Source organism: Lissotriton helveticus, chromosome 4_1, assembly GCF_964261635.1.
Source record: "Lissotriton helveticus chromosome 4_1, aLisHel1.1, whole genome shotgun sequence".
Taxonomy (NCBI): Eukaryota; Metazoa; Chordata; class Amphibia; order Caudata; family Salamandridae; genus Lissotriton; species Lissotriton helveticus.
The window spans coordinates 132,577,128-132,604,123 of record NC_136063.1 but is presented as its reverse complement, the minus strand read 5'-3'; the positions used below and the strand labels follow the sequence as shown (position 1 = coordinate 132,604,123).

Below are 26,996 nucleotides of genomic sequence, written 5' to 3'. Positions count from 1 at the left end.
AGGCAAAGCAAAAATAAAGAACAGTAAAGGGGAAGGAGTAGAGAATTGAAGCTATAGGAACAAAGAAGGAAAAAAGAAGAGAAAGCAGGAAAACTGCGAATAAATCAAGACGTAAAGAAAGGTCAGAGAGCACAAAGATAGAAAGATATGAGAAAAATAAGGCAAAGGAAAGGAAGGGAGGGGAGTAGAGAAAGGAGAAAAAGAAAGAAGTTGAGAAATAAAATGAAAGAAAAGACAATTTTCAGAAGAGGAAGCCATTGACTGCCATCTTCCCTAGCCTCACGAATCATCCGAACAATCTTTTAAAGTGCTCGCTTAGCAAAACATGAGCTGCATATTCTCAAACGAGCTGACAGGTAGTTTTAATGCAGGCTGCAAGGAACTAGTAGCTCTCAATCGACCTGTTGGAGACTCTAGTTAAGATAATCAGGTGTTTGTTAAGTTTGCTGCTGCCAACATTGGAAATGCAGTCCATAATCAGACCTTCTTCTGATGAATAATCCTCTACTTAAAGCTGTAGTGTAGTTCCTATATTCCCAATAGGCTCTGCGCATTGTAATAATATATCCTATAGATTTAAGGTAGGACTTATGTCGACTAGGTCTCTATCGAATATATTAGACTCAATTGTGAGTGCCAGCTAGCTCAGAGGTCACTAGAAACTTTCTCGAATAAACAAGAAGGCATTCGTTCCTGGCAATCGCATAAACATGACAACTTTGTTTCCCCAAGAATAAAACTGATCTTCTGAATCGTGGAAACAATAGATAGATATTTTACTCAGTCAATCGTGCTTGCTTCGTTTCATCAGAGGTGCAGAGAAATAGAGAGACAGGAGATTTCAATAAAAGGGTTTTATTGAACAGTCTTCTTACTCATGCAAGTAAAGTGAACTGCTACAATCGTCATACTGGTTGCAAAGTATACTGCGTACAGTAAGAAGAGTATTATAAAATAATACTGTAAAAGCATTGTATTGTTCCTAGACCATAGACAAATACATACATTAATAGCAAAGCTAAAAAGTACTTAACTGGTGCTTCTAAAATACGCCTACCCAGATGTACCTAACCTAAGTCTAGCACGAGGGAAGAAGTAAGTGAGGTGTAGTATAGGTTTAGATTTTCTTTGCCAAGAATCTATCCAAGATTTCTCTTAGGGTCTAATCAGCTCCGTACCTTGCTTTTAGAATGAAGGAGGTCTAGTATCTCTGTCTCGGGACTTGATTTCCCAACACCCCCCGAGGGGAGCTTGAAAACACTGGAGCTGGATTCTCAGCAAGAGAAAGGACAGCTTCTCTGTCAGTGCATCAGCTGGAGGGTCGGCTTCCTTCGGCACTTGCTGTAGCGAGCTGCGTCGGGCAAGTAGATAGTCGAGCTGCTCCGAACCAGCGTGTGTTGGCTAGGGCAAGTGTAGGCATATTTATACCTTGAAGGTGCCTAGTTTGATGTAAAGTCGGACATAATAACGTCATCAAAGAACCCCAAGGAAATAGTAGTTCTTTGAAAACTCCATGATATCTAGGAAAAATCAATATTCAAGCAAGGGGATGTCCCTGACTGCTGAATCCGAGTTTTCCAAGAAATGGTTGTGGCTTTTTGGAACTAGTGAAAGTAGCCATGCCTGTATTTTTACTGGATGGGTTATGTCTAAATATGGGTATGATTTCGATGCCTATAAAAGGGCAATTGAGAATTATAGCTATATAAGGGCATGAACCAGTAAATTATGCTTGGATTCTAAAATGGTACACAACACCCACTCCACTTTATTAGGTTCGATATCACTAAATACTAAGCATTTTTAAACATGTCTAAAGCATGATGTGTAAAAATCCCTCCCAAAATACATAAAATGCATTCGAAATGGCTCTACACGAAAGATGAGCATTTGTGCTGTACGCATTATAAAAAGCAATATTTTCATTCAAAGCATGTAGGGTGACATTGAAAAATGCTTATCAGAATGAGTCATGAAATAACATTTATGAAATGGCTCTTAAATACAGAAGAAAAGTTGAGACCATTCCATGACAGAATATATATACTGCTCAGGTTGTGGACAAGGTCAAATATTGTCTCTTGGAAGTGTTTCAAAGAATCCTTGTTCTCTAAGAATAGTTCTACTTTAAGCTGATTACTTTGTGCCCCAAAAAAAAAAAAAAATTGGGGAAAAAGTCAAATCGCAGAAAAATAGAGTTCTTAAAGTTGGAAGTTTTTTTTGTGAAAAGTGAAGGTTGAATACAGAGTCCCATAGAACGTTGTGTGCTAACTTCAAAAGTCATTCTCGTTGTTTGGAGAAAACATTAAATCTTCTAACCTGGCAAAGAAATCGTCTACCACAGTAGGTGAAAGTTGGACCACTTCATTAAGTAAACCGATAGCACAAAAATGTGAAGCATCGCCATCAGCAATAGCCGCATTAGTAATGTTCGTCGGAGATGGAGATGGTACCTGTGTGCCGGCCGATCCATGTATCTCACCGTCAGCAGATTGCGTCTGTGAGATCTCAATGAATGGCGTCATCAGGAATGGTAGCCGCTGGGGGCAACAAGATGCATGGGCCGTTACTGAACCAAGCAAGGTATCAACATCCGTTGGCAGTGCTGATGGAAGTGTTAGACAGACGTCCAACACGCATTCTTCTCCACAAAGCAGGCATCCTAGAACAGGTAAGATGCAATCTTGCCAAATTGGTTGGAATGATAGGAACCACGTGGTATTCAGGTCTCTTAGCTGAGCCAGGACCAGGATCTGTAACATGGGCTCACGACACTTCATTGCCAGGAGAGTGTTCTCTATAGTAATCTGGGTATCGCTGCTGACCGGACTTGCCATATCGGAGCAGAAGGAACAAAAATAGTATTCCTGCTACGAGTCCCAAAATGAGAGGCAGGCCGCCGAACACAGAGTGCACGAAGTTTGGAAAAATGCAGAGGACTGCATCAAATGGTGCTAACAGTCTCGAAAATACTGTCTTAAATACATGTACAATACCACTGATATGAGATATGTTTAATATACAACCTAACATTTCTACGACCTGTATTGGACAGTTTGTAGATAAAAGGGCATGTATCTCTGCAGAGGACCTTGCAACTTGTAGTTCATACGTCTCTTTGGACGAGGTCAGTGGCACAGTTTTTTTGTAAAAGAATGGCTATCATTCTGCCTAAAGTATCAATTTGAATAGAAGAGATGTTCAGTGAAGGCCATAACGGCGACTCCCCATCTGTCTTAGCTTTAGGAAAGAATACTTGCATACAACAAGTGACCCTGGCTGACACAGTAACGAGATAGGCTATTCCAGGTGTCATTTCACAACAGCTGTGATCATTCAACATTATATAGCTCCCATTTGAAAGCTGCCTAAAAATTGGATCTATCACTGCTGCTGGAGAAACTTGCAGGTGGCAGGATAAGTTGTTTGAAGAACCTTCACAGGCTTAATGTAAATTAATACCCTGACATAAAAGCGTACCGCTTAGTGCGCTCTTACATTGTGTTCCACTAAGAAATACTTCTTTTCACCCACTCCAATATCTGTGTGTGTATGGTAATTCCCAGGTTGAATTTATGTATTCGTTACCCAACCTTTCATAGACGGCAACTGGTATATGTTTCAAACAGTATTGCAAATTGAAAATTGTGACTGGCAGAGTGATTATCCCGTGAATTATCCATTCTGTTGCAGGTTTTTCTGAAACAGTTAATGGTAATCTTTCCAGTTTTTCAATGCTCAGCACCGTATAGTCTGCTCCTCTTTGTGCCAAAGTGATTTGTTTATCTGTAAGGTTAAATAAAGAAAACAATGACGTGGTGTTGATTAGATGCCATGTGACATATCCTGAACAAAGATTTTGCAACGTCCAGCCTAGAAAGCATTATAGAACGTAATTGCGACTGTCCATGCTGTTGCATGAGTAAGTCCTGTTCCATTATGTCAATGGCAAAGGATACTATGCTGTCCAAAGAATAAATTCTGGATGACAGGGTTGTTAACCTATTGTCAACTACAGAGAGTGCTTTCTCTAAATTAATATGTCGTTTCGCTGGACCTTGTAAGAAGTCCCTTAAATCAACGCCATCTTTAAGTAAAGATAAGTGTTGTCTAACCTCTGTAAGTGTAGATTTTTGTAGCCACTCAAGGCACGGTTTTCCTACACTGTATGTTGTAACTATTCCTGGATGTTGTCTCTGGACATATCTTGGATCTGGCCTAGTTACTGTAAATCCTTGTGTCTTGTTCAGGAATCTATCTTGACAGTTATTCGTGTCTGTGGGCCAGATTAACAATTTTTTCCAATCAGGATCAGTTCTGTTTTCAAGTAGAATAGTTATGACGTTGATCCCTCCCTCTGAAGTGTTTTTACTATCAGGTGTAGGTGTAGGTATGGACAGTTTCTTCAAATCTTTTATCTTGGCTAGGCCAAGGCAGGATGTCTGTTGCACAGTGTTGTTCAAAAACATTATTTGTTCAGGGATAATGCAGGCTCGAAATAAAGCTTCTATTCCCTGCACCTGCCAGTCTTTTGAGCCCCAGACAGTTTTAGTTTCAATGCTGTCACTCCAAAAGTCGAAACCTAATGAGGACAGCTGGGCATAAAAGGCTGCTGAATAAGTTTGCTTTGTAATGGTGAACATTTTTAAAGTAATTTGTTTCCGGATTTGTGGTATTAAAACCTGAGAAGTATGGAAATGTATCATAGAATGTTTTTGAACTACCCTTTGGTAGCGCTTGACAATGTTCCCATTGATTGAAAGCATAAACATTTCTAGGGTTTGCAGATTTGTGCAAATAATGATGACCATAGTGATTATAACAATACATTTGTGCATAATCTGATGAACCTTCTAAGTCTGACATCACATTATTAACAGTCTCAAAGTCTCAATCATCAGAAAATGTGCTGGGTGAAACAAAGTCACTCAAGGAAACCTTAAATTGATGTGAAATCTTCAACAGCTTTGCAGGACCATAGATATAATCTGTTCTATCCCATGCTATACTACCAGGTATAGGAACGGCTGTGATGTTCACTGATGTCAAGTCTCTATGTTCACAATGAGATAGTTTGTGTGGCTTTAGGAGCAAGTTGATGTTCTTACTTGCTGTGTCCATTTTACTATATCTTCCATTTATCAGCATTCCCAAAGTTACTATCATTATTAGCCAAAGTAGGAGGAAAAGTACGCCAAGCACAATCCAAAGTTCAACCCATGATGAAACCAAATAAGTTTTTTCAAGTTGTCGAAAAAGTTCTGTTACTTGTTCTTTAACAGTTTTATTTGCTGGTGTTGTTTCAGGCTCACTGGGATCCTCAGAAAAAGTTGACGAAATAGCTAAAGGCAGTTCTGTCAATTGTTGGAATTGCATCAGGATTTTTTGAAATCACTGAGGTTACCGGATCCTTTGTCATACTAGTGTAGTCCGATGCTACATCATTGTATACAGGAGTGTCTTGACGAACTGTTTTTTGGGTCTCAAGAGGTGCAAGTTCAATTGCTTTATTGCTTAGTCCTTCTTTCCTTACTGCAGATTCTTCAAAGGTGATGAGTCTTTCAGTTTGAACCTCTTGGATAGTAGCAAGATTTGGTCTTCTGCTACATCTTTGTAGTCCACTGGGCCTACTACTTATTATCGGCCAAATGATGTGGTTTGACCAGGTCGATGGATACAAACCTGTTCTCTTTTCTTCCAGCGAGTGGTGGCAGTAACACTGTTCTTGATCCGTGGATTGCTAGTACAGGTACTGGTTTTCTGTAAGAAGGCCCAAATTCCTTCTTATCTGCGATCTTTTCTCTGACTAGATCCCCAATCTTTGGAATCCAGACAGGCCTTGTTGGGATGGGTGGTTCTCCTTTCGTGGTCGTTGGCTTCTGTATTGTGTTGCTTTGACTTCTCCTTTTCTTGTTTAAGTCCTGCAAAACAGACAAACGGTCTTTGATATCAAAGGGTTTTTGTTCCACCAGTGAAGTGTGATGATCGAGGTCCTGGACAAGCATTCTAGTACCAAAAAGGATTTCATATGGAGTGATTACACCCAGAGAGTTTCTTGGCAGATTATTTAAACTACGTTGGACACTTATTAGATGTTTGACCCACCCGTCATCCGAGCCTAATACCCTAGCTGATATAGATTGCTTTATGTCCCGGTTTTTTCTTTCCACTACAGAATTTCCCTCCGAATGGAATGGACTTGAATACCGCAATGCAATGCCCAGATTGGCCATGGCATCCTTCTAAACTTTGGAGTTAAATGCAGGACCCTGGTCAGAATGTAGCGTGCCGACAGCGTACGTGCCGATAAAGACTCGCAAATCTTTTATAACAGTTTGGGCATCAGCCGAGCGCTGAGGCCACACCCAAATGAATCTTGAGCATGAATCCACTGCGACCATGATATATTTATAGTTACCATCCCTTGTAAGGGACCGCAGTGATCCAGGTAAACGCAAGCTAATGGTTTATCAGAAATTAAAAGGGGCGTCTGTGCTGGGCGTTTCACTGTTGAAACCTTTATTTTCTGGCAGATTTCACATTCCAAAACATAGTTTCTGGTATGTTTCCTCATTCGTGGCCACCAGTATCTTTGTTTTATGAATGACACTGTGGCGGAAACACGTGCGTGTGCAGAGGCAAGCCCTTCATGCGCTGCTAAGATTAGTCCTAATCTATGTTCCATGTTTGGAATTACTCTATCCCCCACTCCAGGAATTCGAGCAAAAGGAACATTTACATATGTTATATATGAGTACTTGAGTGGAAAGCCTTTTGGTAACGTTTTACAGCTGTCTTTATTGGAATCGGCAACAGCCTGCATTATTTCGCTGTCTATTTTTGTTTTCGAACGAGTGATTGCAGCTACAGAAGCCGTTTTTACAGCTGCCTTCGCGGCTTCATCAGCCAATGAATTCCCTGCAACGTGAACGCTATCACGTTGATGACTCAATGTATGGATCACGTGACTCTTTTGTAGTTCTTTCTGTAATTGAACTACTTGTTCCCAAAGCAACTTATGCTTGATTGTGCCACCTTTTGCATCTTTGAAACCATTTTGAACCCAGTTCTGCAAGTGTTCATTGTAAGATTGAAGGCCGTAATAAGAATCGGACACTATGAGTGTGGGGAATTCGCGATCGGTATTTTCAAGTGACATCTTGAAGGCCTGTAGTTCAGCTCGCTGAGCTGTACAGTCTCCGAGAGATTGTTTTTTTGTGACCATAGGTCGGAATTTACCTTCGCGCCAGCAACCTTTAACAATCACGCATGCAGCACTATAAGCTTATTTACCCCCAATTGCGGTTTGTGCTGATTCGTCTGTATAAATTATACATTCATACTGTTCTAGAGGCAGAATCTCAGTGGGCAGAGGACATTTTTGTTCGTATTGTGGAAATTCTTGTGTTTTCAATTAGGGGTCAAAAACCTATTTAACGTCTGTTGCAGCAAGAGAGTTAACCCATTGTATCCATCTTGGATGTAAAGCCTTAGCATTCAGAATGCTTGCTTTTGTCACTGCTTCTAAGGCAGGTACAGGAGTAACAACCATTATGCGTTTACCCTGTGTGAGAGCTCTCTCTTTTGCTACTGCAGTTTGAACCGCTGTCAGAATTTTAAGTGAATTTCATTTCAGCTTGTGTGTACAAGTGTGATTTGTAAGCAATTGGTACTTTTTCACCTTCATTAAAGGTTAAGTACGTAAAAACGCATCATTCTGGGATTATTCTGATTACAAGGTTGCGTACGTTTACTCGTGTCTGTAAATGTGTTGTTGCTAACATGTCTGTTTGCACTGAACGCAAAATTTCTGTGTGTTTTTGAGTCCAATTAGTAGTTTTGAAATCAGGTTTGATTATTTCGTCGAGAGATTTAATCCTTTCTGCGTAGTTTAGAATTTATGCTCTTCCGAAATTCAGGAAACCTAGAATTGACTGTAAGTTTTTCTGCGTTTTTGGAGGTTAGAGCAGCGCACACTTTTCTAAAACGTTGTCTGCCAGGCTTTTGCCTTCACCTGATAATTCGTATGCTAGAAAAAGGACGTTGAGGTGGGCAATTCTTGATATTGTAAAGTTGAATTTATACCCTTCAGTGGCGAAGCCAAGTATTATGGTATTCACTCTGTTCAAGTGCCTGTCCAAATCATCGTCTGTTAGATAGATGTCATCGACATAAGATAATGCCTCATCATCATACGTTTGTAGTAACTCTGTTACTCTGGCTGAAAATAACCCCGGACTATTCTTGACTCCTTGGGGGAGACGACAAAAGTGACGCTGTGTCCCCATGATTGAGAAAGCGGTCAAGTTCCTGCTTTAGGATGCAATGTTTTGGCAGAAGAAACCGTTAGAAATATCTAATGTAGTTTTATATTTTCTGCGCACAATGTTATTCATCAGTGTTGCACTGTGTGCATTCTGTACTGCAAAAGTTTTGCAACAAGAGTTTAAATGTCTGTAGTCCAAAACGAGACAATATGTATTGTCTGGTTTGGAGACAGGAAACAAAGGATTGTTCGTTGACGAGGTGCATGTTTCAATCACCCCTTGGTATTCAAGTTGCTCTAATATCTCCCTGACCTGTTTGTTTTTTAGCTTCTTGCTTAACTGGATACTGCCTCTGTGCAATTGGTTGTGATTTTAACTGGATTTTGTGTTGAGGAGAATCCTCATCCCATCCCACATGGTTTTTTATATAATGCTGGAGCCTGGGCTACAGCCCATTGTCTGGCATGGGTGTATTTTAAATGAATTGGAATATGATTGGAGAAGGCTGGCATAATGATGTCTTCGCCGTGTGGGCACTCCCTGAAAAATGTTGGTGGCCAGTCTTTTTCAGCTAGAAGCATTTCACTACCCTTAGAGAGCTTCTCCCAAAAGAGTGCTCTTATTTTCCTAGGTATGTCCCCCTCCATCCGGAGCGTTACTTCATATAACTTATGGGGTACACTAACCCTGGTATCAGCTGTTTCAACTTGAATGTACTCATTCAAGTCCACTGTCTCCAGATGGTCCTTCAAGATCTTGCAAGCTATGGTGACTTCTTCTGCGCTGTCCAGCATTGTCTGGGCCCACTCCCCATTCTTGAGTAGTGTCCTCAAGATCCTCGGCCTGTCTGATCTTTAGACCTGTTACCGTCTTTTTGGTGAATTGGGTTTTCTTATTTTTTGGAACGTGTTGATCGTCTTTGGACTTCACGCATTCTTCCTTGTGTTCTGGCCGTCCTCTTCTTTCCAATTTCTGTGAGGAAGTCTGAAAGTTATGAGAGGAACGTGTATCAATATCTTGATATCTATCAGGTTTTCTCAAATTATCCCTATTCCTGAGGTTATACCTCTTTTCAGAGGGCTCCTTTTGAGGAGACCTTCCTCGGGACTGAAAGCGCTTCTTATTAAAAGTTTGTTTAGTATTTTCCCACTTCTTTTTAGAAGTAGTGAAAGTGTTTTTCGTAAAGACCTTTTCAGGATTTTCTTTTAGTTGGGGCTTTACTGGTTTCCCACCCTAACTATCTCTTCCTAGTTCTTCGTAGGATTTTTCAATTATTCTGGCCAGTTCATATGGTTGCTCAGTTATATCAATGTCCCTTATTTTTTGGCGGATCGCCACAGATGTTGCCTCACCTTTAATATTAGCTAATATTATAGCTGAGACCTGTTTGAAATCTTTCAGTAATTTCATACCCAGATTTAACGCAGGCTCTGCCCCGTATTCATTTTTATCTGTTTCAGGACGTTTGGTATCACCGCCATAGACGGAACACAATGTGTTTTTGTGTAGATTGCAGCAAAGACTGTACCCCAAGTGTCGAAGTCCTCCAGGTGTGGTGCGATCCCCATTGGTAAACAGATTGTTAAAATTGTTTCTCATGAGGTGTACTGCCAGGAAATACTGCCTCGATTTGAGTCATTTTTTGAGCATTCCAGAATGGAATTTGCTCCCTTTTTTGCGGGCAATTTACCAATTACTGATTGTATAGTCTGTGGTGTAATTTTATTTGTGTTCCCCTGGTGAGGGGCTTGTTGTGGAATCCTTATAGGAGGTTGGAATGTTAGAGTCCGCATGACATATGGAACCAATTGTCTATGTACTTTTATTAGTTGTTTTAGTTGAACTAATAATTCAGCACCTGACATTTTTTCAATGCCAGGGTGTGGTGTATAGCTGGTTAGTACCGGCCATGTTGCTCCTGGTCTACTTAGTGGACCGAGCCTGGTAATGTGATTTTGATGTAGGGCACCTTTAAACCAGAGCTGATGCTCTTGGTAAGTTAGTGGAATTTCAATGTCCTCGAAAGGGACGTATTCCGTTGGATTATCCTCTACTTTGTAGAAGTGAAACACATGCGATACTGCATTTGCTTCAGGGAAGACTATCCATGAATAGAATTCCTCTGTCTGCTGATATTCGTGTGCCTCTATGACAAACATTACCCTACCACCTCTTGATAATAGGCCGTTTGTTATAAGCTTTATAGTGATGGTTTTCCTTAGGTTTTCCGGGATGATTATAGCATCCGGGTCGTTTTCTTGGAAACCTGTAATGTCTAAACCTGGTCGGGCTGCAGCTGCAGCTCCACTGTTCTCGGGGTCACTCATTTTGTTGACCGAACGTTTGCAGAGCAAGTTTCAAGGAAACAAAGATAAGGTGCACAATATTTTGGAACACTGTATCCTTCAATGTTGAATCAAACCAAAAACTAACACATAGGATTTTCGTCTTACTCAGTAATGGCGGACATTTTATTGTTTTACCCACTCCAGACGTCTATTGGAGTATGTTACGGGAAAAAGGGGTCTCTGTGAAAAGCATGACTGAGGTACTCTAGTATCAGCGTTAAATTAGTGTCTTACCAAATGTTGGGCGCCATGTAGTGTAGTTCCCATATTCCCAATAGGCTCTGCGCATTGGAATAATATATCCTATAGATTTGACGTAGGACTTATGTCGACTAGGTCTCTATCGAATATATTAGACTTAATTGTGAGTGCCAGCTAGCTCAGAGGTCACTAAAAACTTTCTCGAATAAACAAGAAGGGATTAGTTTCTGCATAAACATGGCAACTTTGTTTCCCCAAGAATAAAACTGATCTTCAGAGTTGTGGAAACAATAGATAGATATTTTACTCAGTCAACCGTGCATGCTTTTCATCAGAGGTGCAGCGAAATAGCGAGACGGGCGTATTGAATAAAAGGGTTTTATTTAACAGTCTTCTTTCTCATGCAAGTAAAGTGAACTGCTACAATCGTAATACTGGTTGTAATGTATACTGCATACAGTAAGAAGAGTATTATAAAATAATACTGTAAAAGCATTGTATGGTTCCTAGACCATAGATAAATAAATACATAAATAACAAAACTAAAAAGTACTCATCTGGTGCTTCTAAAATACGCCTACCCTGATGTACCTAACCTAAGTCTAGTACGAGGGAAGACATAAGTGAGGTGTAGCATAGGTTTATTTTTTCTTTGCCAAGAATCTATCCAAGATTTCTCTTAGGGTTTAATTAGCTCCGTATCTTGGTTTTAGAATGAAGGAGGTCTAGTATCTCTGTCTCGGGACTCGATTTCCCAACACCCCGCGAGGGGAGCTTAGAAACACTGGAGCTGGATTCTCAGCGAGAGAAAGGACAGCTTCTCTGTCAGTGCGTCAGCTGAAGGGTTGGCTTCCTTCGGCACTTGCTATAGCTTGCTGTAGCGAGCTGCGTCAGGCAAGTAGATAGTCGAGCTGCTCCGAACCACCGTGTGTTTGCTAGGGCAAGTGTAGGCATATTTATACCTTGAAGGTATCTAATTTGACGTAAAGTCAGACATAATACCGTCATCAAAGAACCCCAAGGGAATGGTAGTTCTTTGAAAACTCCATGATTTCTAGGACAAATCAATATTCAAGCAAGGGGATGTCCCTGACTGCTGAAGCCGAGTTTTCCTAGAAATCGTTGTTGCTTTTTGGAACTAGTGGAAGTAGCCGTGCCTGTATGTGGACTGGATGGGTTATGTCTAAATATGGGTATGATTTCTATGCATATATAAGGGCAATTGAGAATTATAGCTATATAAGGGCATGAATCAGTAAATTACGCTTGGATTCTAAAATGCTACACAACAAAGCAATGCTGAACCCTGGCCAAAAAGGATACTCTTGAGGGTATAACAGCTTATTTTACTAGCGCATTAGCCGTAACTACTGCCCTAACGCCTTCCTGAATAACACATCTGACAAGCAGCCATATGAGCATCTGCCCACATTATTATCAGTCACCACTGCATTGATTCACAATTTCTTAGGGAGGGAATTTGTGCCCTCTCTTTTCTGAAGTACCCTTGTAAAATCTAATCCTCTGATTTACCTCTTAGGAAGGGGCATTGCTCTGACATTGATTTACAGAGAGAGAAATCTGCTGTTAGACGTTTCCAGCAGGCTAAGTCATTTACCTTCATGGTTATTCTACCTGCAGATTCCTCACCACCCTCCCGCCTCCCCTTTATGCGACACAGATTTTCAGGATTTAATAAGGGTCTTCGTTAGACTTAGCAGACAGCCAGCTACCATTACATTTGTCTGCTATGTTCCATGTCTTTGGCATGGAAAGAAATAATGTTTTACCTGAAGTCAGCATACTGCGTGGCACTTTTATGCAGCTTTGTGTTATCATGTCCAGAGGTGGGTCGCAGTTGCAACAATGGCCAACGGCTCCACCTGTAGCTATTGCATCAGTCTCTGGATCCAGTTTAGGGCATAAGGAGATTCACAAGGTGAGGAATCACAAAGTAACGAATCTGCAGTTACAGTATCGACCGGAAATAACCTTACCGGAAGTAAGTAATGCATTGTTTCCTGCTTTAAATCCATTGATTACAAGGCCATGAGAGTTTATTGTTTGGGGCTCAGACAGCCCTGGCTAAGGCCTAGGATGTGTGTTGCATTTAAGAAAATGTTTGCAGTAGGATGTATTTTGTATTTTGTTTGTAATATGAAGTATTACTTTTAAACTTTTTATTTACTCTCGACAGGTTCTGCCAAGAAAGAGAAAACTGATGAGAGTTCAGTACCAGGTAAGTACACTGCCCTGTTTCAATATTGGGTCTGGTCCCCAGCAGTAAAATATAGGGCTTTAAGTGGGATGAAAAGACTGGGGGGGTCACTCAAAGGAGCGTGGCTTATGTAATTAAGTCAGGGGCTAAAAACGCCTAAGCTAAAAATCTGTGCTAAGCATATAGTGGGCTGCCAAGCTTTGTCTAGTAAAAGTTTTGACTCATTAGAGTGCAGAGGGTTAATATGCCTGCTGCTAAGAAAGCGTCCCATTCAGATGACAAAATGCATCTAAAATAAATAGGTCAATGCATTGCCGCTATTATCAGAGATCCTTTTGTTACTTGCAGTTTATACGTTAAAATCCTAATATAGAGCAGGGAGCTATTAACTGCTCTCAAAGAGCTGCATGCAAACTGCAAGGAAAATATTAGAGCTATACGTGCGCTAGACGTGCTGAGGCTTACCTGCCTGCGGTATCTTTTTAAAAAACTGTTTGTTTGCACTTTACTTCTTGTGATTTTGAGAGGATTACAAGTTGCTGCTTTTACCTACTTCTTGTTGCCCAGAGCCTCTGGACTCCCCGGTCCACCACGAGCAGAGCTCGATTGTTGTGGTAGGAGCCCATTGGCTGAGCCAGCACCAGTAATTTTTCCTACTTCCGGTAGGAGGAGGTGAGCGTTCTAGCGCTCAAGCCCTCCTCCCTTTTTCCGGATGCCGGGGGCAACGCGCGCTGGACGTGGTGAGGCTTACCTGCCTGGCGGTATCTTTTAAAAAAACTGTTTGTTAGCACTTTACTTCTTGTGATTTTGAGCGGATTACAAGTTGCTGCTTTTACCTACTTCTTGCTGCCCAGAGCCTCTGGACTCCCCCGTCCACCACGAGCAGAGCTCGATTGTGTGGAGGGAGCCCATTGGCTGAGCCAGCGCCAGTCATTTTTCCTACTTCCTGTAGGAGGAGGTGAGCGTTCTAGCGCTCGAGCCCTGCTCCCTTTAAAACCGGATGCCTCGGGCAACGCGCAGCCGCGCGCCAAAGGCAAGCCCGACTGCGCCCGTCCGTGCCCTTCCGCGCCCATCCGCGCCCGACCGGCACCAGGGGCCACGCATTCTGCCCGTTTCTCCAAGTCCTACACAGCAGAGGAGCTTATATCCCTCCAAGGTAATGAGTCCATCTCCAAATATCTCCTCTGCACCCTTGAGAATAACGGAATATTGCAACCAAAATACTCTTCCACGTCCCTGCTTATGGGCCTCGCTCTCGCCACTCCCGTCACTGTCCCCGAAGCTCCCCAACCCACTCCCCCTCTCATCTGTCATAGTAATGACCATGACCATCTTTCTATCCGGTACCTGAATACCCGCTCGCTGGTTAAACACCAGCTTGAGATTTTCTTTCTTTTAGATACTGTTAAACCAGATATACTGCTGTTATCTGAAACGTGGCTCGCAGCCGAGTCTACCCCAGATAACTTGGCCGCTATCCCTGATAACTACTACATTCTCAAGGCAAATAGGCCTCAGGGGAAAGCGGGGGGAGGAGTTGCTACCATTATTTCCCACACCTACAAAGCCAATTCCATCACGTTGTCTTCAATCCCCTCGGTTGATTTTTTACTATTCAAACTCGATTCCGACAGTCTCATCCTAACATTTGCCCTTTTCTATTGGCCACCCGGCCAGCTACCGAATTTTCTCCATCTATTCGGTAGTATGGCAGCCGAGCTGGCGATAAATCATGCGAAAATTCGTATTATAGGGGACTTCAATTATTGGCCCCATGCTCAGCACGAAAGTGCATCCTCAATGGAGTTTACGGAGCTCTTAAATGGCCTTAACGTTACTCAGCACATCAATGGAGCCACCCACACCAAGGGCCATATCCGGGACCAGGTCTGGTTGCTAAATCTAGATGTGTCAAAACTTCAGATCTCCCCATGTGCCTGGTCGGATCACTTCTTTATTTCCTTTTCTCTACCCAAAACTGCGGTCATCAAATCATGTATCTCTGATCCTCTCGCGATCCGGAACTGGGGTCGAGTTGATATTTCCTCTGTTTCTCTTTGGCCGTATCCACCCCATGCCCATCTGAGCCCTCTGGCTCATCATTCTCAGTCCATGCCCAGGCTGAAAACATCAACACGTGGTTGGCCGAGGCCAGGGACACTTTCGCCCCTTTGAAAATACTCAAAAATAAACAGCCTCATGATGCCCAGCTCTGGTTCATCCAGGATTTGAAAGATAGGAAACTCGCCCTTCCACAAACCGAGCGAAAGTGGAGACTGGGTTATTGTCCTTTAGAGAAGTCGATTTTTCTCACTGCTTTAAAAGATTATAAATCTGCCATTCTTGGGGCAAAAACTGAATACTTCTCTGCTAAAATCTTGAACTTCTCCAACAAATCCAAAGATATTTTTTCTATAGTTAATGAATTAGCAAAACCCGACCGAGTGACCATTAAGCCTTTGTCATCCCAGTCTCACAGTCCCTTTGTGACTCCCTTAACAGTTACTTTTTCGACAAGATAATCAAAATTAAAACTAGCATTCCTAAGACCATCTCAAACCTTGATCTTGGTAGCCCTCCTGGGAATTCTTTGTTCCTTCTAAATTTCCCCCTGATCACTCAAGAGATGTTCTTCTCTCTTCGTAGTAAAGTTCGATCTGGTTCACCCCTGGACAGTTGTCCCCCCCACATCTCTTGTAAGATTTTTCTCAATCTTACAGGCGCACCACTCTCCTTACTTAACAACTCCTTTTCTACGGGGGTGGTTCCCAATGCCTTTAAATCGGCAGTGGTCTCCCCCATCCTTAAAAAACCTGGTGCGGACCCTGCGGTCCTGAGTAACTTCCTGCCCAATATCGTTGCTCCCTTTTCTGGGCAAAGTCTTAGAGGCCTTTGTAGCTAACTGCCTCAGCACCTTTGTGGAAAGTTCTCAGTTCTTAGATCCCCATCAAGCCGGATTTAGACCCCAACACTCTACAGAGTCCATTATTTTGGCAGTTCATGACGCACTCAGAAAGGGGGCTGACCAAAACATCTCACAGGCCCTGGTGCTCCTGGATTTGTCGGCTGCGTTCGACACCGTCGACCATGCCATCCTCCTCGAACGGGTCCAGAACGCCGGCATCCGGGGCACCCCGTTGAGATGGCTTGCATCATTTCTACAAGACCGGAAGCAAGCAGTCCGCCTGCGGGGTGTCGGGTGCTGCTCTGAAATGGTTCACCTCCTTCCTTAGTAACCGCCACTTTCAAGTCTTTGAAGGAGGTGTTGTGTCATCTAGCCAGGCTCTGAAATGCGGAGTCCCGCAGGGATCGGCTTTAAGCCCAACGCTTTTTAATGTGTATATGCAACCGTTGGCAGCCGTCATTCACCCTTTTGGCATTGAGATCGTCAGCTACGCTGACGATACCCAATTAGTGGTATCTTTGGGCCATGATGGGACATCCTCTGACAGACTGGCACCTTGTCTTGAAGCCGTAGCCGGATGGATGAAGGATTCTTATCTCCGTCTTAATGGAGATAAGACGGAGATTATGATACTAGGCAACTCCTCTCCTACTCCACCAATTCCCATCTGGCCCCCATGTCTGGGACCACCTCCAACACCTAAACCCTATATAAAGAGTTTGGGCGTATGGCTTGATGATAAACTTAATCTAGGTCACCAAGCCACTGTCGTAGCATCAACATGCTATGGATTGTTAAGAATGCTGCGGAAAGTTCTTCCTCTCCTACCATTTGAAGCACGCAGGACCATGATCCAGGCGTTGATTCTGTCCCGGTTGGATTATGGGAACTCCCTGTACCTTGGATCCCCATTATCCACAATAAAAAAACTTCAAGTGGTACAGAACAGTGCCGCAAGATTACTCCTGCAAGTCCCGAGGAGGCAATCTGCTAGGCCCGCCCTTCATCAACTGCACTGGCTTCCTATGGGAGCCAGGATCCAGTTTAAAGCACTATGCATAGCCCATAAGGCCATCTGGAAGACAGGTCCTACCATCCTTCACTCAATGGTAGTACTTTATCAACCTTCCAGATCCCTTCGTTCTAGTAACCAAATCCTAGCCATGACCAGGAAGATAAAAAAAGCTAGATGGGGAGGCCGCTCTTTTTCATACTCAGCGGCCAAACTATGGAATGCCCTCCCTCAATCAATAAAAGATACCCGTAGTTTAATTGCCTTCCGCAAACTTTTGAAGGCCCACCTATTCGAACGATAGCCTTGTTACATCTTGGGATCGCTACTTCTTGGATCTGAAGCGCTGCGAGGCCTCCGGGTAGCATGGGCGCTATATAAATATTCTTTCAATTCAATTCAATTCAATTCTACCTTTATGTCTAAGGCTAAAGGCCTTACGTGTGGGGCCCCCCAGGGCTCTTCCCTTTCCCCACTATTATTTAATCTGTATATTTATCCTTTAATCTCAGAGCTTCAGAAAAGACCTGTGGTCATCTTCAATTATGCGGATGACCTTCAGCTCATCTTTAATATTGACTCCTCCCCCGCCTCTATAGAGAATGTCCAGTCGACTATGACGTTCATCAGTAGTTGGATGAATGCTAATCAGCTCAAGCTTAATCCTGACAAGACTAAGCTGGTCCTCACAGGGCCCCCAGGAAATCCATGGAACTCCAGTTCTTGGCCACGCTCCCTGGGATGTCCACCATCTCCGGTCAACTCAGTTAAGAGTTTAGGAGTCACCATCAGTAAGGTTATCTCCATGGGATCCCAAATTAGGTCAGTGGTGTTGGCTTGCTTTTTCCACCTTGGTCGCATCAGGAAAATGAGCAGATTCCTCTCCCAATATGCCCTGGTCCAAGTCACTCCGGGACTGCTTATATCCCAGATTGACTCCGCAAACGCACTGTACACCGGTATACCTGCTTACCAATCCTGTCAACTCCAACTTATCCAGAACCAAGCAGCGGAACTGATCTTCGTCCATCCAAAGTCTAGCCATACCAAGCCCCTCCTTAAGAGCCTTCACTGGCTCCCTGTGGCCCAGCGCAGCCTTTTTAAAATGGGCTGTCTGGTTCCAAGGCCCTTTCTCTTCAAGGCCCGGATTTTTTAGCCTCTCGTATCCACCGCTATACTCCGTCTCGAGCCCTCCGATCCTCTGGTTCAAACCTTCTGTCTACCAGCTCCTTCAAGCGTAAGAAGCACGGGGGATTGAGATTTGCCACGCAAGCCCCATGCTTTGTCTTACCTCCTCCTACTCTCTATTCAGGAGGGCGCTGAAGACTTGGCTATTCTCTCAAGCATACAATTAATTTTTCTCTCCTTCGCTGCTGCGTCCTCTGTTCGTCCTCTCAAGCGCCAAGAAACCATCGGTGAACGCACGCTGTATAAATACTTTTTATCATATCATATCATATCATATATTTTCTGCCCAGTGTTTCGTTGTCCTATTCTTGCAAAAAGGGTTAACTTGGGTAGAAATCAATTCTTATTATTAAAGAGAACTCCTACTCCTTGTAGGCCTCTGTTTTATGTAACATTTCCTACATACTTACACTGCCATGAGTGGCGCTATAAATGAATCTATGAGACAGTGGTTATAGAGACTTGAGTGGCATTGTCAAATGGCGGTACTGAGGGAATCAGTGGCGGAGGTGGTAATTGGGGTGCACCAGCAAATATTGTCGCACAGGGTGTCACTATTGCTAAAGCCAGACCTGTAGCAGGGCTTTAAGTGGGATGAAAAAACTGGGGAGTCTCTCAAAGGAGCGTGACCGATGTAATTAAGGGCATGGCTTAAAAACACCTACGCTGAAAATCTGTGCTTAGCATATTGTGTGCTGCCCAACTTGTCTTTTGCTGTTTCTGTCATTGCATCCAGATATATGATACAACAAGAAACATTTTACCTACAACAAGTCAGGATTATTGGCTTTGTCAATGGTTGTTAGTTGCATCAGATAGATAACCAGCAACTATGGCTTTGTTGCATATAATACTGAAAATGCTTCAGCTCTGAAATGTGATTGTGAAAGAATAAAACAAGCCTCTTTGAAGTTACTTCAAAGGCTTAGCAGTGGCAATGCTGCAGAGTTGAGATTTTTTTCCACCCTGAGGCTGAAGGCAAAAATTGGAGCTAGATATGGCCCATCTCAGCATCTGCATTTAAGAACTGCTAGCACCGCCGCAGCCGACCCTCTTAAAGCCCTGGGGACGATGTTGCTGCTCCTGCATGTAAAAAATAGAAGATAAATGCAATCAATGAATCAATCAATCATGCCATTTATAAAGCGCACTACATACCTGTGAGGGTCTCAAGGCGCTGGGGGGGGGGGGGGGTGCTGCTAGTGACTGAAGAGCCAGGTCTTGAGGAATCTTCTGGAGGCCCTAGGTCTTGGGTCTGCCGTAGGTTGGTGGGGAGGGTTTTCCAGGTCTTAGCAGTGAGGTGGGAGAAGGATCTGCCACCGGCAGTCGTTCTTCGGATACGGGGAAGTGTGGCGAGGGAGTGGCTGGCGGAGCGGAGGTGGCGGGTGGGGGAGTAGAAGTTGAGTTGTCTGTTGAGGTATGCCGGGCCGGTCTTGTGGAGTGCTTTGTATGCGTGGATGAGGTGTTTGCTTGTTGACGGGGAGCCAGTGCAGGTCTCCCACGTGGGGTGTGATGTGGCTGCGGCAGGGGATGTCGAGGATCAGACCTGCAGAGGCGTTCCAGATGCGTTGCAATCGTCTTAGGAGCTTGGCCGATGTTCCTTCATAGAGGGCGTTTCCGTAGTCCAGCCAGCTGGTGACGAGGGCCTGGGTGACTGATCTTCTTGTCTCGGTGAGGATCCACTTGAAAATCCTGCGGAGCATTCGGAGGGTAATGAAGCAGGATGAGGAGAAGGCGTTGACCTGTTTAGTCATGGAGAGGGTGGAGTTGAGGATGATCCTCAGGTTGCGTGCGTGGTTGGCGGGTGTCAGGCCTGGTCCTAGGGTTGTCGGCCACCAGGAGTCGTCTCAGGCTGAGGTGGTGGAGCCGAGGATGAGGACCTCCATTTTGTCCAAATTCAGCTTCAGACAGCTATTCCTCATCCATTCGGCTATGGCCTTCATTCCTTCATGGAGGTTGGTTTTGGCGGTGTGAGGGTCTTTGGTGAGGGAGATGATCAGCTGGGGGCCGTCGGCGTAGGAGATGATGTTGTGCTGTCGGGTGACGTGGGAGAGTGGTGCCATGTAGATGTTGAACAGCGTTGGGCTGAGGGAGGAGCCCTGTTGTTACGCCGCAGATGATTTCGGTGGCAGTGGAGCGGAAGGGGGGGAGGCGGACGCTCTGAGTTCTACCGGAGACGAAGGATGTGGTCCATTCCACGGCCTTCTCTTGGATCCCGGCGTTGTGTAGGCGTGTTCATAGTGTGTGGTGGAAGACCATGTCAGAGGCGGCTGACAGGTCCAGGAGGAAGAGGGCCGCTGTTTCTCCGTTGTCAAGCAGGGTCCTGATGTCATCGGTGGCGGCGAGGAGGACGGTTTCGGTGCTGTGGTTGCTGCAGAACCCGGACTGGGATGGGTCCAGGATGCTGTTCTCCTCGAGGAAGCGGGTCAGCTGTTTGTTGACGATTTTCTTGGTGACCTTCGCCTGGAACGGGAGCAGGGAGATGGGTCGGACGTTCTTGAGGTCCTTGGGGTCCGCCTTGGGTTTCTGTTATGTTACGTTATGTTATGTTATATCATGTTAGCTACTCCGAGGAGTGTCCCGGCGCTTCAAACCAGACTACAGAGCGAGAGCAGGCTAGGGATGCCTCACACCTATTGAACAAAAAGCCAGGACTTAAGATCCTTTCTAAAAGCCAACAGATTGCCGATCTTTCTTGATTAAGGCTTTGATCTCGGTGTGCTTCCAGCTTTCTGGGAAGGTTGCTGTCTCGAAGGAGATGGTGATTACTTTCTGGAGATGGGGTGCGATGGCTGTGCTAGCTTTGTTGAAGATGTGGTGAGAGCATGGGTCTAGCGGTGATCCGGAGTGGATTGTGTTCATGATCTCGCTGGTGTCCTTGTCGTTGACGCTGGTCCATGAGAGCAATAAACGAAAGAACAAGGGAACCCAACTCACAACGGAGCCTGGGTAAGTAAGTATTATAGGAAAAACAATGGCTCCTGTGGAGAAGATAATTATTAATAGAATCGAGAAGAGGCGAAAAAACGCATGTATAGGCAGGGTTTAGGTGAGATGTCAAATAGAACAAAAAAGCCAAAAACACAGATTTGCGTTTTTCAAAAAAACTGTATTTAGGTATGGATATACAGTCAAAGCAATTATTGCAGTGTGTGGCCGACGGCGTGGGTTGGTATTGTCATGAGCTGTCTGAGTCCTAAGTTCACGAGGTTGTCGATCAGGGTGGTAGAGTTGGTGTTGTTGTTGTTCTCGAGGTGGAAGTTCAGGTCCCCGAGGAGGATGTAGATGGTGGAGGCGAGGGCTTGTGTGCTGATGAAGTCAGCGATGGAGTCGCTGAACTGTGGTTGGGGTCAGGGGGGTCTGTAGACGAGGGTTCCTCTGAGGGTGGTGTTGGGGTCGGTGTGAATCTGGAAGTGCATGTGTTCAGCGGTGCTGAGGGTATCCTCGGTGTTGTTCGAGACTCTGATGGTGTTCCTGTGGACAATGGCGATTCCTCCTCCTACGCCTTTGGTGTGGTCTCTGCGGGTGATCTTGTAGCCTTGTGGAATGGCTATGGAGATGTTGGGAGCTGAGGTGGGGTTCAGCCAGGTCTCCGTCAGGAAGGCAATGTCTGGGTAGGTAAAATCGAGGAGATCCCATAGTTCGACGGCGTGTTTGCAGGCGGAGCGGGTGCTGAGGAGTATGCATCTGAGGTAGTTGGGTCCTTCGGTCGTTGTGGTGTTTGCGGGGGCCAGGGGTTCTGGGGCTGGGCGTGGTACAGGCACGACGGGCGCACTGAGAGAGTGAAAATGATTCTTTAACCGCACGCGTGCTGCGGTCATTTTTGCGCTGTGCAGCTTTTTTCGATTTACCGCGTTACATGACGAGCTGAGCTCGTCATGAGCATGCGAGAGGTGCAACTCATGACAAGCTCAGCTCGTCATGAGCATGGAAGGGGTTAAAGGATTTCCTTCCCTCTACAACGCTCGCCTATCATGACCTCATGCCATAACATCTCAACCAGTGAGAAGTGAGCAGTGTGAGCTGCGCACATCGATGTGACTGCTATCACAGCAGTCTGGAAAAAAACGGACCGCCTGTGCCAGGGCAAAAAAACAAAGCCCAATAGAAACCCAACGGTCTCGCCTCAAGGATCTTAAAAGTATTTAGCCATGCAGCACATTATCCTGGGTGTTATATCAACTCTTCTCATTTAGCCTTACACAATTGCTGTAACCGGATGAAAAGAGCATTTGTTCTCAGTTTGTCACCATGGAAAGGGGTTAGGGTAAGTGTTAGTCCCAAACAATAAAGTTTTACAAAACCCAACATGCATTGAAAAAAGGGAATGCATTGACAAAGTGAAAAGGCTGGCAGCATAAGTCGGACCAGCTAGCTTTGCAAATCCTTGTATTGCTTTGTCAGGGAGGTGGAGCAGCAGAGGAATGTGGAAGTAAAGAACAGTGTGGTATGAAACTGAAACTGTCCATGAGCAATAGCTAGACTGAAACAGAAGGGTGTTCTAGACTCGAGAAAGACACGAGCTGAACATGAAATATGATCTGCGAAACAAATTTACTTTGTGAAACTTGTTATGGTTTGAGATCGGGCTAACTTTTGCTGGAATGTCAAGGTTGAACAAGCACTGGCAACGACATTAGGTCTGGCTTTAACTTTAAAATAATTTTGTATTGTAATGTGCAGCATTACAAGTTGATAGCATGGAAATGGATATGCATTTGTGTGGATGCAAAGAATCGTAGAAGAATTTTTGTAAGGATTAAAAGGTCGGGTGGCAACCCTGAATATCCATGTAGGTAGTTGACTGTCCTCCTTCTATCCGTGCTGAAGCCAGAGAAAACCACCATAAATGATTTTGTTATCGAAGACATGTTAATATACGCGGTCATGTGTGTGCCCCTGAAAGCTGAATTCCAGGCAGCTGAATAAATAAACAAAATTAGTAAAACTGTGTGGAGGGCAAGCACGTTTTTGTTAAAGCACATAACTTCTGTTCAATCAAAACATGTATTTTTGACTCCCAAGATGTGGGCAGAGCCAAAGCCTCCTCCCCTGGTGATTGTTTTTCACATAATTGTTTGGTGATAGCTGCGCTGACAAGCCAGGCGAGGCCATGAACACAGTTTTTTAAAAGAGAGCTTACCGAAAGGCTGGTATTTTACTAGTGCAAGGACCATGTGTTAAAATCCCAATATTATAGGTTGTGGACTAGATTGTGAAACCTTCTATTTGGCTATAGTGATATTAAGAGACATTCTGATCAGTGCAAAGAAGCCTGGACACCAACTAAAGGCATGGTCCCTGATTCTGCTTGGTTTGCTCATTGCTTGTATCATCAACTTGTTTTAAAACCTATTTATATTATTAATCATCATGAGACAAGAGTTTTAGCATTTGCTCTGAGGCAAGCAGAAGTCTGCAGTATTTTAATGTTATGCCAATGTAGAAAGGCAAATGTCAACCAGGATGACATCAAAATGTTAGAATCAAATTTCTTTAACAGCAACAAAGATGCTGTATAGTGAATTCAATGGAAATGCTGGGTTTATTCAGTACTTTTCAAATACTGTGTTCATACCTCAAGTTGGTGCAGACACATCGATTCAGAAAAGGGGGTGGTGATGAACAGAGTGCCTGAATTAAGCAGACCACTCTTACCCAGTCCAACGATCAGGGCTTGATCCATCACCGTTTTTTAGCTCACTGCACCATCCCAGCTCAGAACTTGGCTATATGCAAATTAGTCTGTTCATGTCCCAGTGCATGATGGGAACAGGGCAAACCAAACTACCAAGCCAATTCTTATACTGGGAAGGAAACAAGCTTCCGGGGACCGGTTTCTGCCATTTCAGGCGTCGTCGGCCCGGCTTGCTTGAATCCTGATGGTGCAATGAGCAAGGGACTCACATCTGAGTATACCCTTCCACGCTTATGGTGGACAAAATGATTCAGAAAAGGGGGTGGTGATGAACAGAGTGCCTGAATTAAGCAGACCACTCTTACCCAGTCCAAAGATCAGGGCTTGATCCATCACCGTTTTTTAGCTCACTGCACCATCCCAGCTCAGAACTTGGCTATATGCAAATTAGTCTGTTCCTGTCCCAGTGCATGATGGGAACAGGGCAAACCAAACTACCAAGCCAATTCTTATACTGGGAAGGAAACAAGCTTCCGGGGACCGGTTTCTGCCATTTCAGGCGTCGTCGGCCCGGCTTGCTTGAATCCTGATGGTGCAATGAGCAAGGGACTCACATCTGAGTATACCCTTCCACGCTTATGGTGGACAAAATGATTCAGAAAAGGGGGTGGTGATGAACAGAGTGCCTGAATTAAGCAGACCACTCTTACCCAGTCCAAAGATCAGGGCTTGATCCATCACCGTTTTTTAGCTCACTGCACCATCCCAGCTCAGAACTTGGCTATATGCAAATTAGTCTGTTCCTGTCCCAGTGCATGATGGGAACAGGGCAAACCAAACTACCAAGCCAATTCTTATACTGGGAAGGAAACAAGCTTCCGGGGACCGGTTTCTGCCATTTCAGGCGTCGTCGGCCCGGCTTGCTTGAATCCTGATGGTGCAATGAGCAAGGGACTCACATCTGAGTATACCCTTCCACGCTTATGGTGGACAAAATGATTCAGAAAAGGGGGTGGTGATGAACAGAGTGCCTGAATTAAGGAGACCACTCTTACCCAGTCCAAAGATCAGGGCTTGATCCATCACCGTTTTTTAGCTCACTGCACCATCCCAGCTCAGAACTTGGCTATATGCAAATTAGTCTGTTCCTGTCCCAGTGCATGATGGGAACAGGGCAAACCAAACTACCAAGCCAATTCTTATACTGGGAAGGAAACAAGCTTCCGGGGACCGGTTTCTGCCATTTCAGGCGTCGTCGGCCCGGCTTGCTTGAATCCTGATGGTGCAATGAGCAAGGGACTCACATCTGAGTATACCCTTCCACGCTTATGGTGGACAAAATGATTCAGAAAAGGGGGTGGTGATGAACAGAGTGCCTGAATTAAGCAGACCACTCTTACCCAGTCCAAAGATCAGGGCTTGATCCATCACCGTTTTTTAGCTCACTGCACCATCCCAGCTCAGAACTTGGCTATATGCAAATTAGTCTGTTCCTGTCCCAATGCATGACACATCAGCAAATGGAATTCTCTCATTTTCCATGTAGGCACTCCCTCGTGCACTAGAGCTCAACCACCATTAAGTCTACACCGTCTTCTAAGGTAGTTCATTTCTTATTAAAGAAGGGACTATGCAAACTTTTTGTAATTCAGATGTGCACCCTATACAAGGCATAGGCTAGAAAAAAACACAATAGCATGTAAATTCATGTCTTTTCTGCAGATGGTAGGGTCAAGTTAGTTTGCAGTGTAAATTGACTATTGACTTTGGTCATGTAAATAAAAGCACATGCTGCTTACCAATAAGAACAGGTTTAAAATATTTGCCCCTGAGCACCGAAGCCAACCTAGATTTTTAAGACAACTATTAGTTATGCAAACTACTGTTATTTGAATTTATGTTTAAATGGCCAGATTGGTGTTCTATTATAAATCTCAAGCATGTCTTTTTTTAACAATGTTCTACATTTTCAGTTTGGTTCCAGGTAAGGAGAAATAGTGTGGAAGGAATTTTTACTGGAGACACTTTTTTTTTATACCTGGAGGGGAAACTATAATTGTGACATGATTTTTACTCTTCAGTTGCGGGCGCGCTCAGTCAACAACATGACATCATAGCTGCAGGCTGTCTTTCATGCAGTGACATGGGAACAGGCCTCACGGGACACCGTATGTGAAAGTACCTCAAAACATACCAACAATAATAATAACAAAAATAGTAAATAACAATTACCACAAAAAAACTAGTGACTGCATGATGTTAGAATGCATTTCCTGTATTGAGTTATCGACCATAAGTCAATCGTGAATAAACATACAGAGAAAACCTCACAGGTCTAGAGACCTATCTGATAATCCTTCTCAAGGGGCCTATTTTTCCAAAAGAGGTGAGGTTGAGAGCTGTAAGTGCCTAGGTTACTCATTACACAAGCACATACCCACCCTTTGGTAAGGGGGTGATACATAGACACATACTTCACAATTTTCCTTTTTACAGTAGTCGTAACATGATTCAATAGATTTTTTAAACAGCATTTTATTCCATTTCTTTATCACAAACCATCTACTGATATTACGATGGATGTCCCATGTCTGGAGTTAGTAGTTCCTCCAGTCCTGGTATTTTCTTTGCACTGCGGTATGTGTACTTGTAATCTTCCTAGTTATTATACAGTACTATAAGTATCACAATGCACATGTAAAATAACACCTGGCATAGGACAGCAGGAGAAATCTGCATTAACGTAGTAACCGTATCAGAGCGTTTACTTAGACGCTTCAGTACGATCTGAGAATGCCATCTGCCAGGTTTGGGTAAATGGCCATATTCTAACTGTTTTTAATGTTGTCTGGTAGGTGCAATCGTACTTGTGTTGCGGGTGAGACCTCCCTACCAGTACCAGCACAAGAATGTAACTAAAAGAATTTCGCTTGAGTGCTCTGAATAAGTGTCCAGGATGCATGGGACATTCAGTCTCCACTGCTGCAGTACAGAGAATGTCGAGAGCGGGCGGAGCAATCAGACACTTCAACATTCAGTCTGTAACAGCTGATATTGGACTGCTCTGGAACAAACTATTTCAAGTTCTAGTTAGGGTATTAGTGTTCTATGACGGGCTGTTAATATTGCAGATAGCGGAACCGAGGCACAAAAAGATTAAACTATTTGCACAAGATTGCACAATAAGGGAACATAGAGGCTCCGGGATTAGAGCTCAGG

General features: G+C 44.0%; 1 protein-coding gene across 1 annotated transcript in view; it reads left to right on the top strand.

Moving 5' to 3' along the window:
• LOC144827959 (uncharacterized) overlaps window positions 1-26,724 on the top strand; it is a 1,280,260-nt gene extending 1,253,536 nt beyond the window's left edge. The window contains exons 16-18 of the mRNA XM_078686117.1: window positions 13,014-13,055; window positions 17,464-17,742; window positions 26,633-26,724. Of these exons, the coding sequence (XP_078542243.1) occupies window positions 13,014-13,055; window positions 17,464-17,742; window positions 26,633-26,724 (413 nt within the window). The remainder of the gene's footprint in view (window positions 1-13,013; window positions 13,056-17,463; window positions 17,743-26,632) is intronic.
• Window positions 26,725-26,996: the final 272 nt, after the last annotated feature.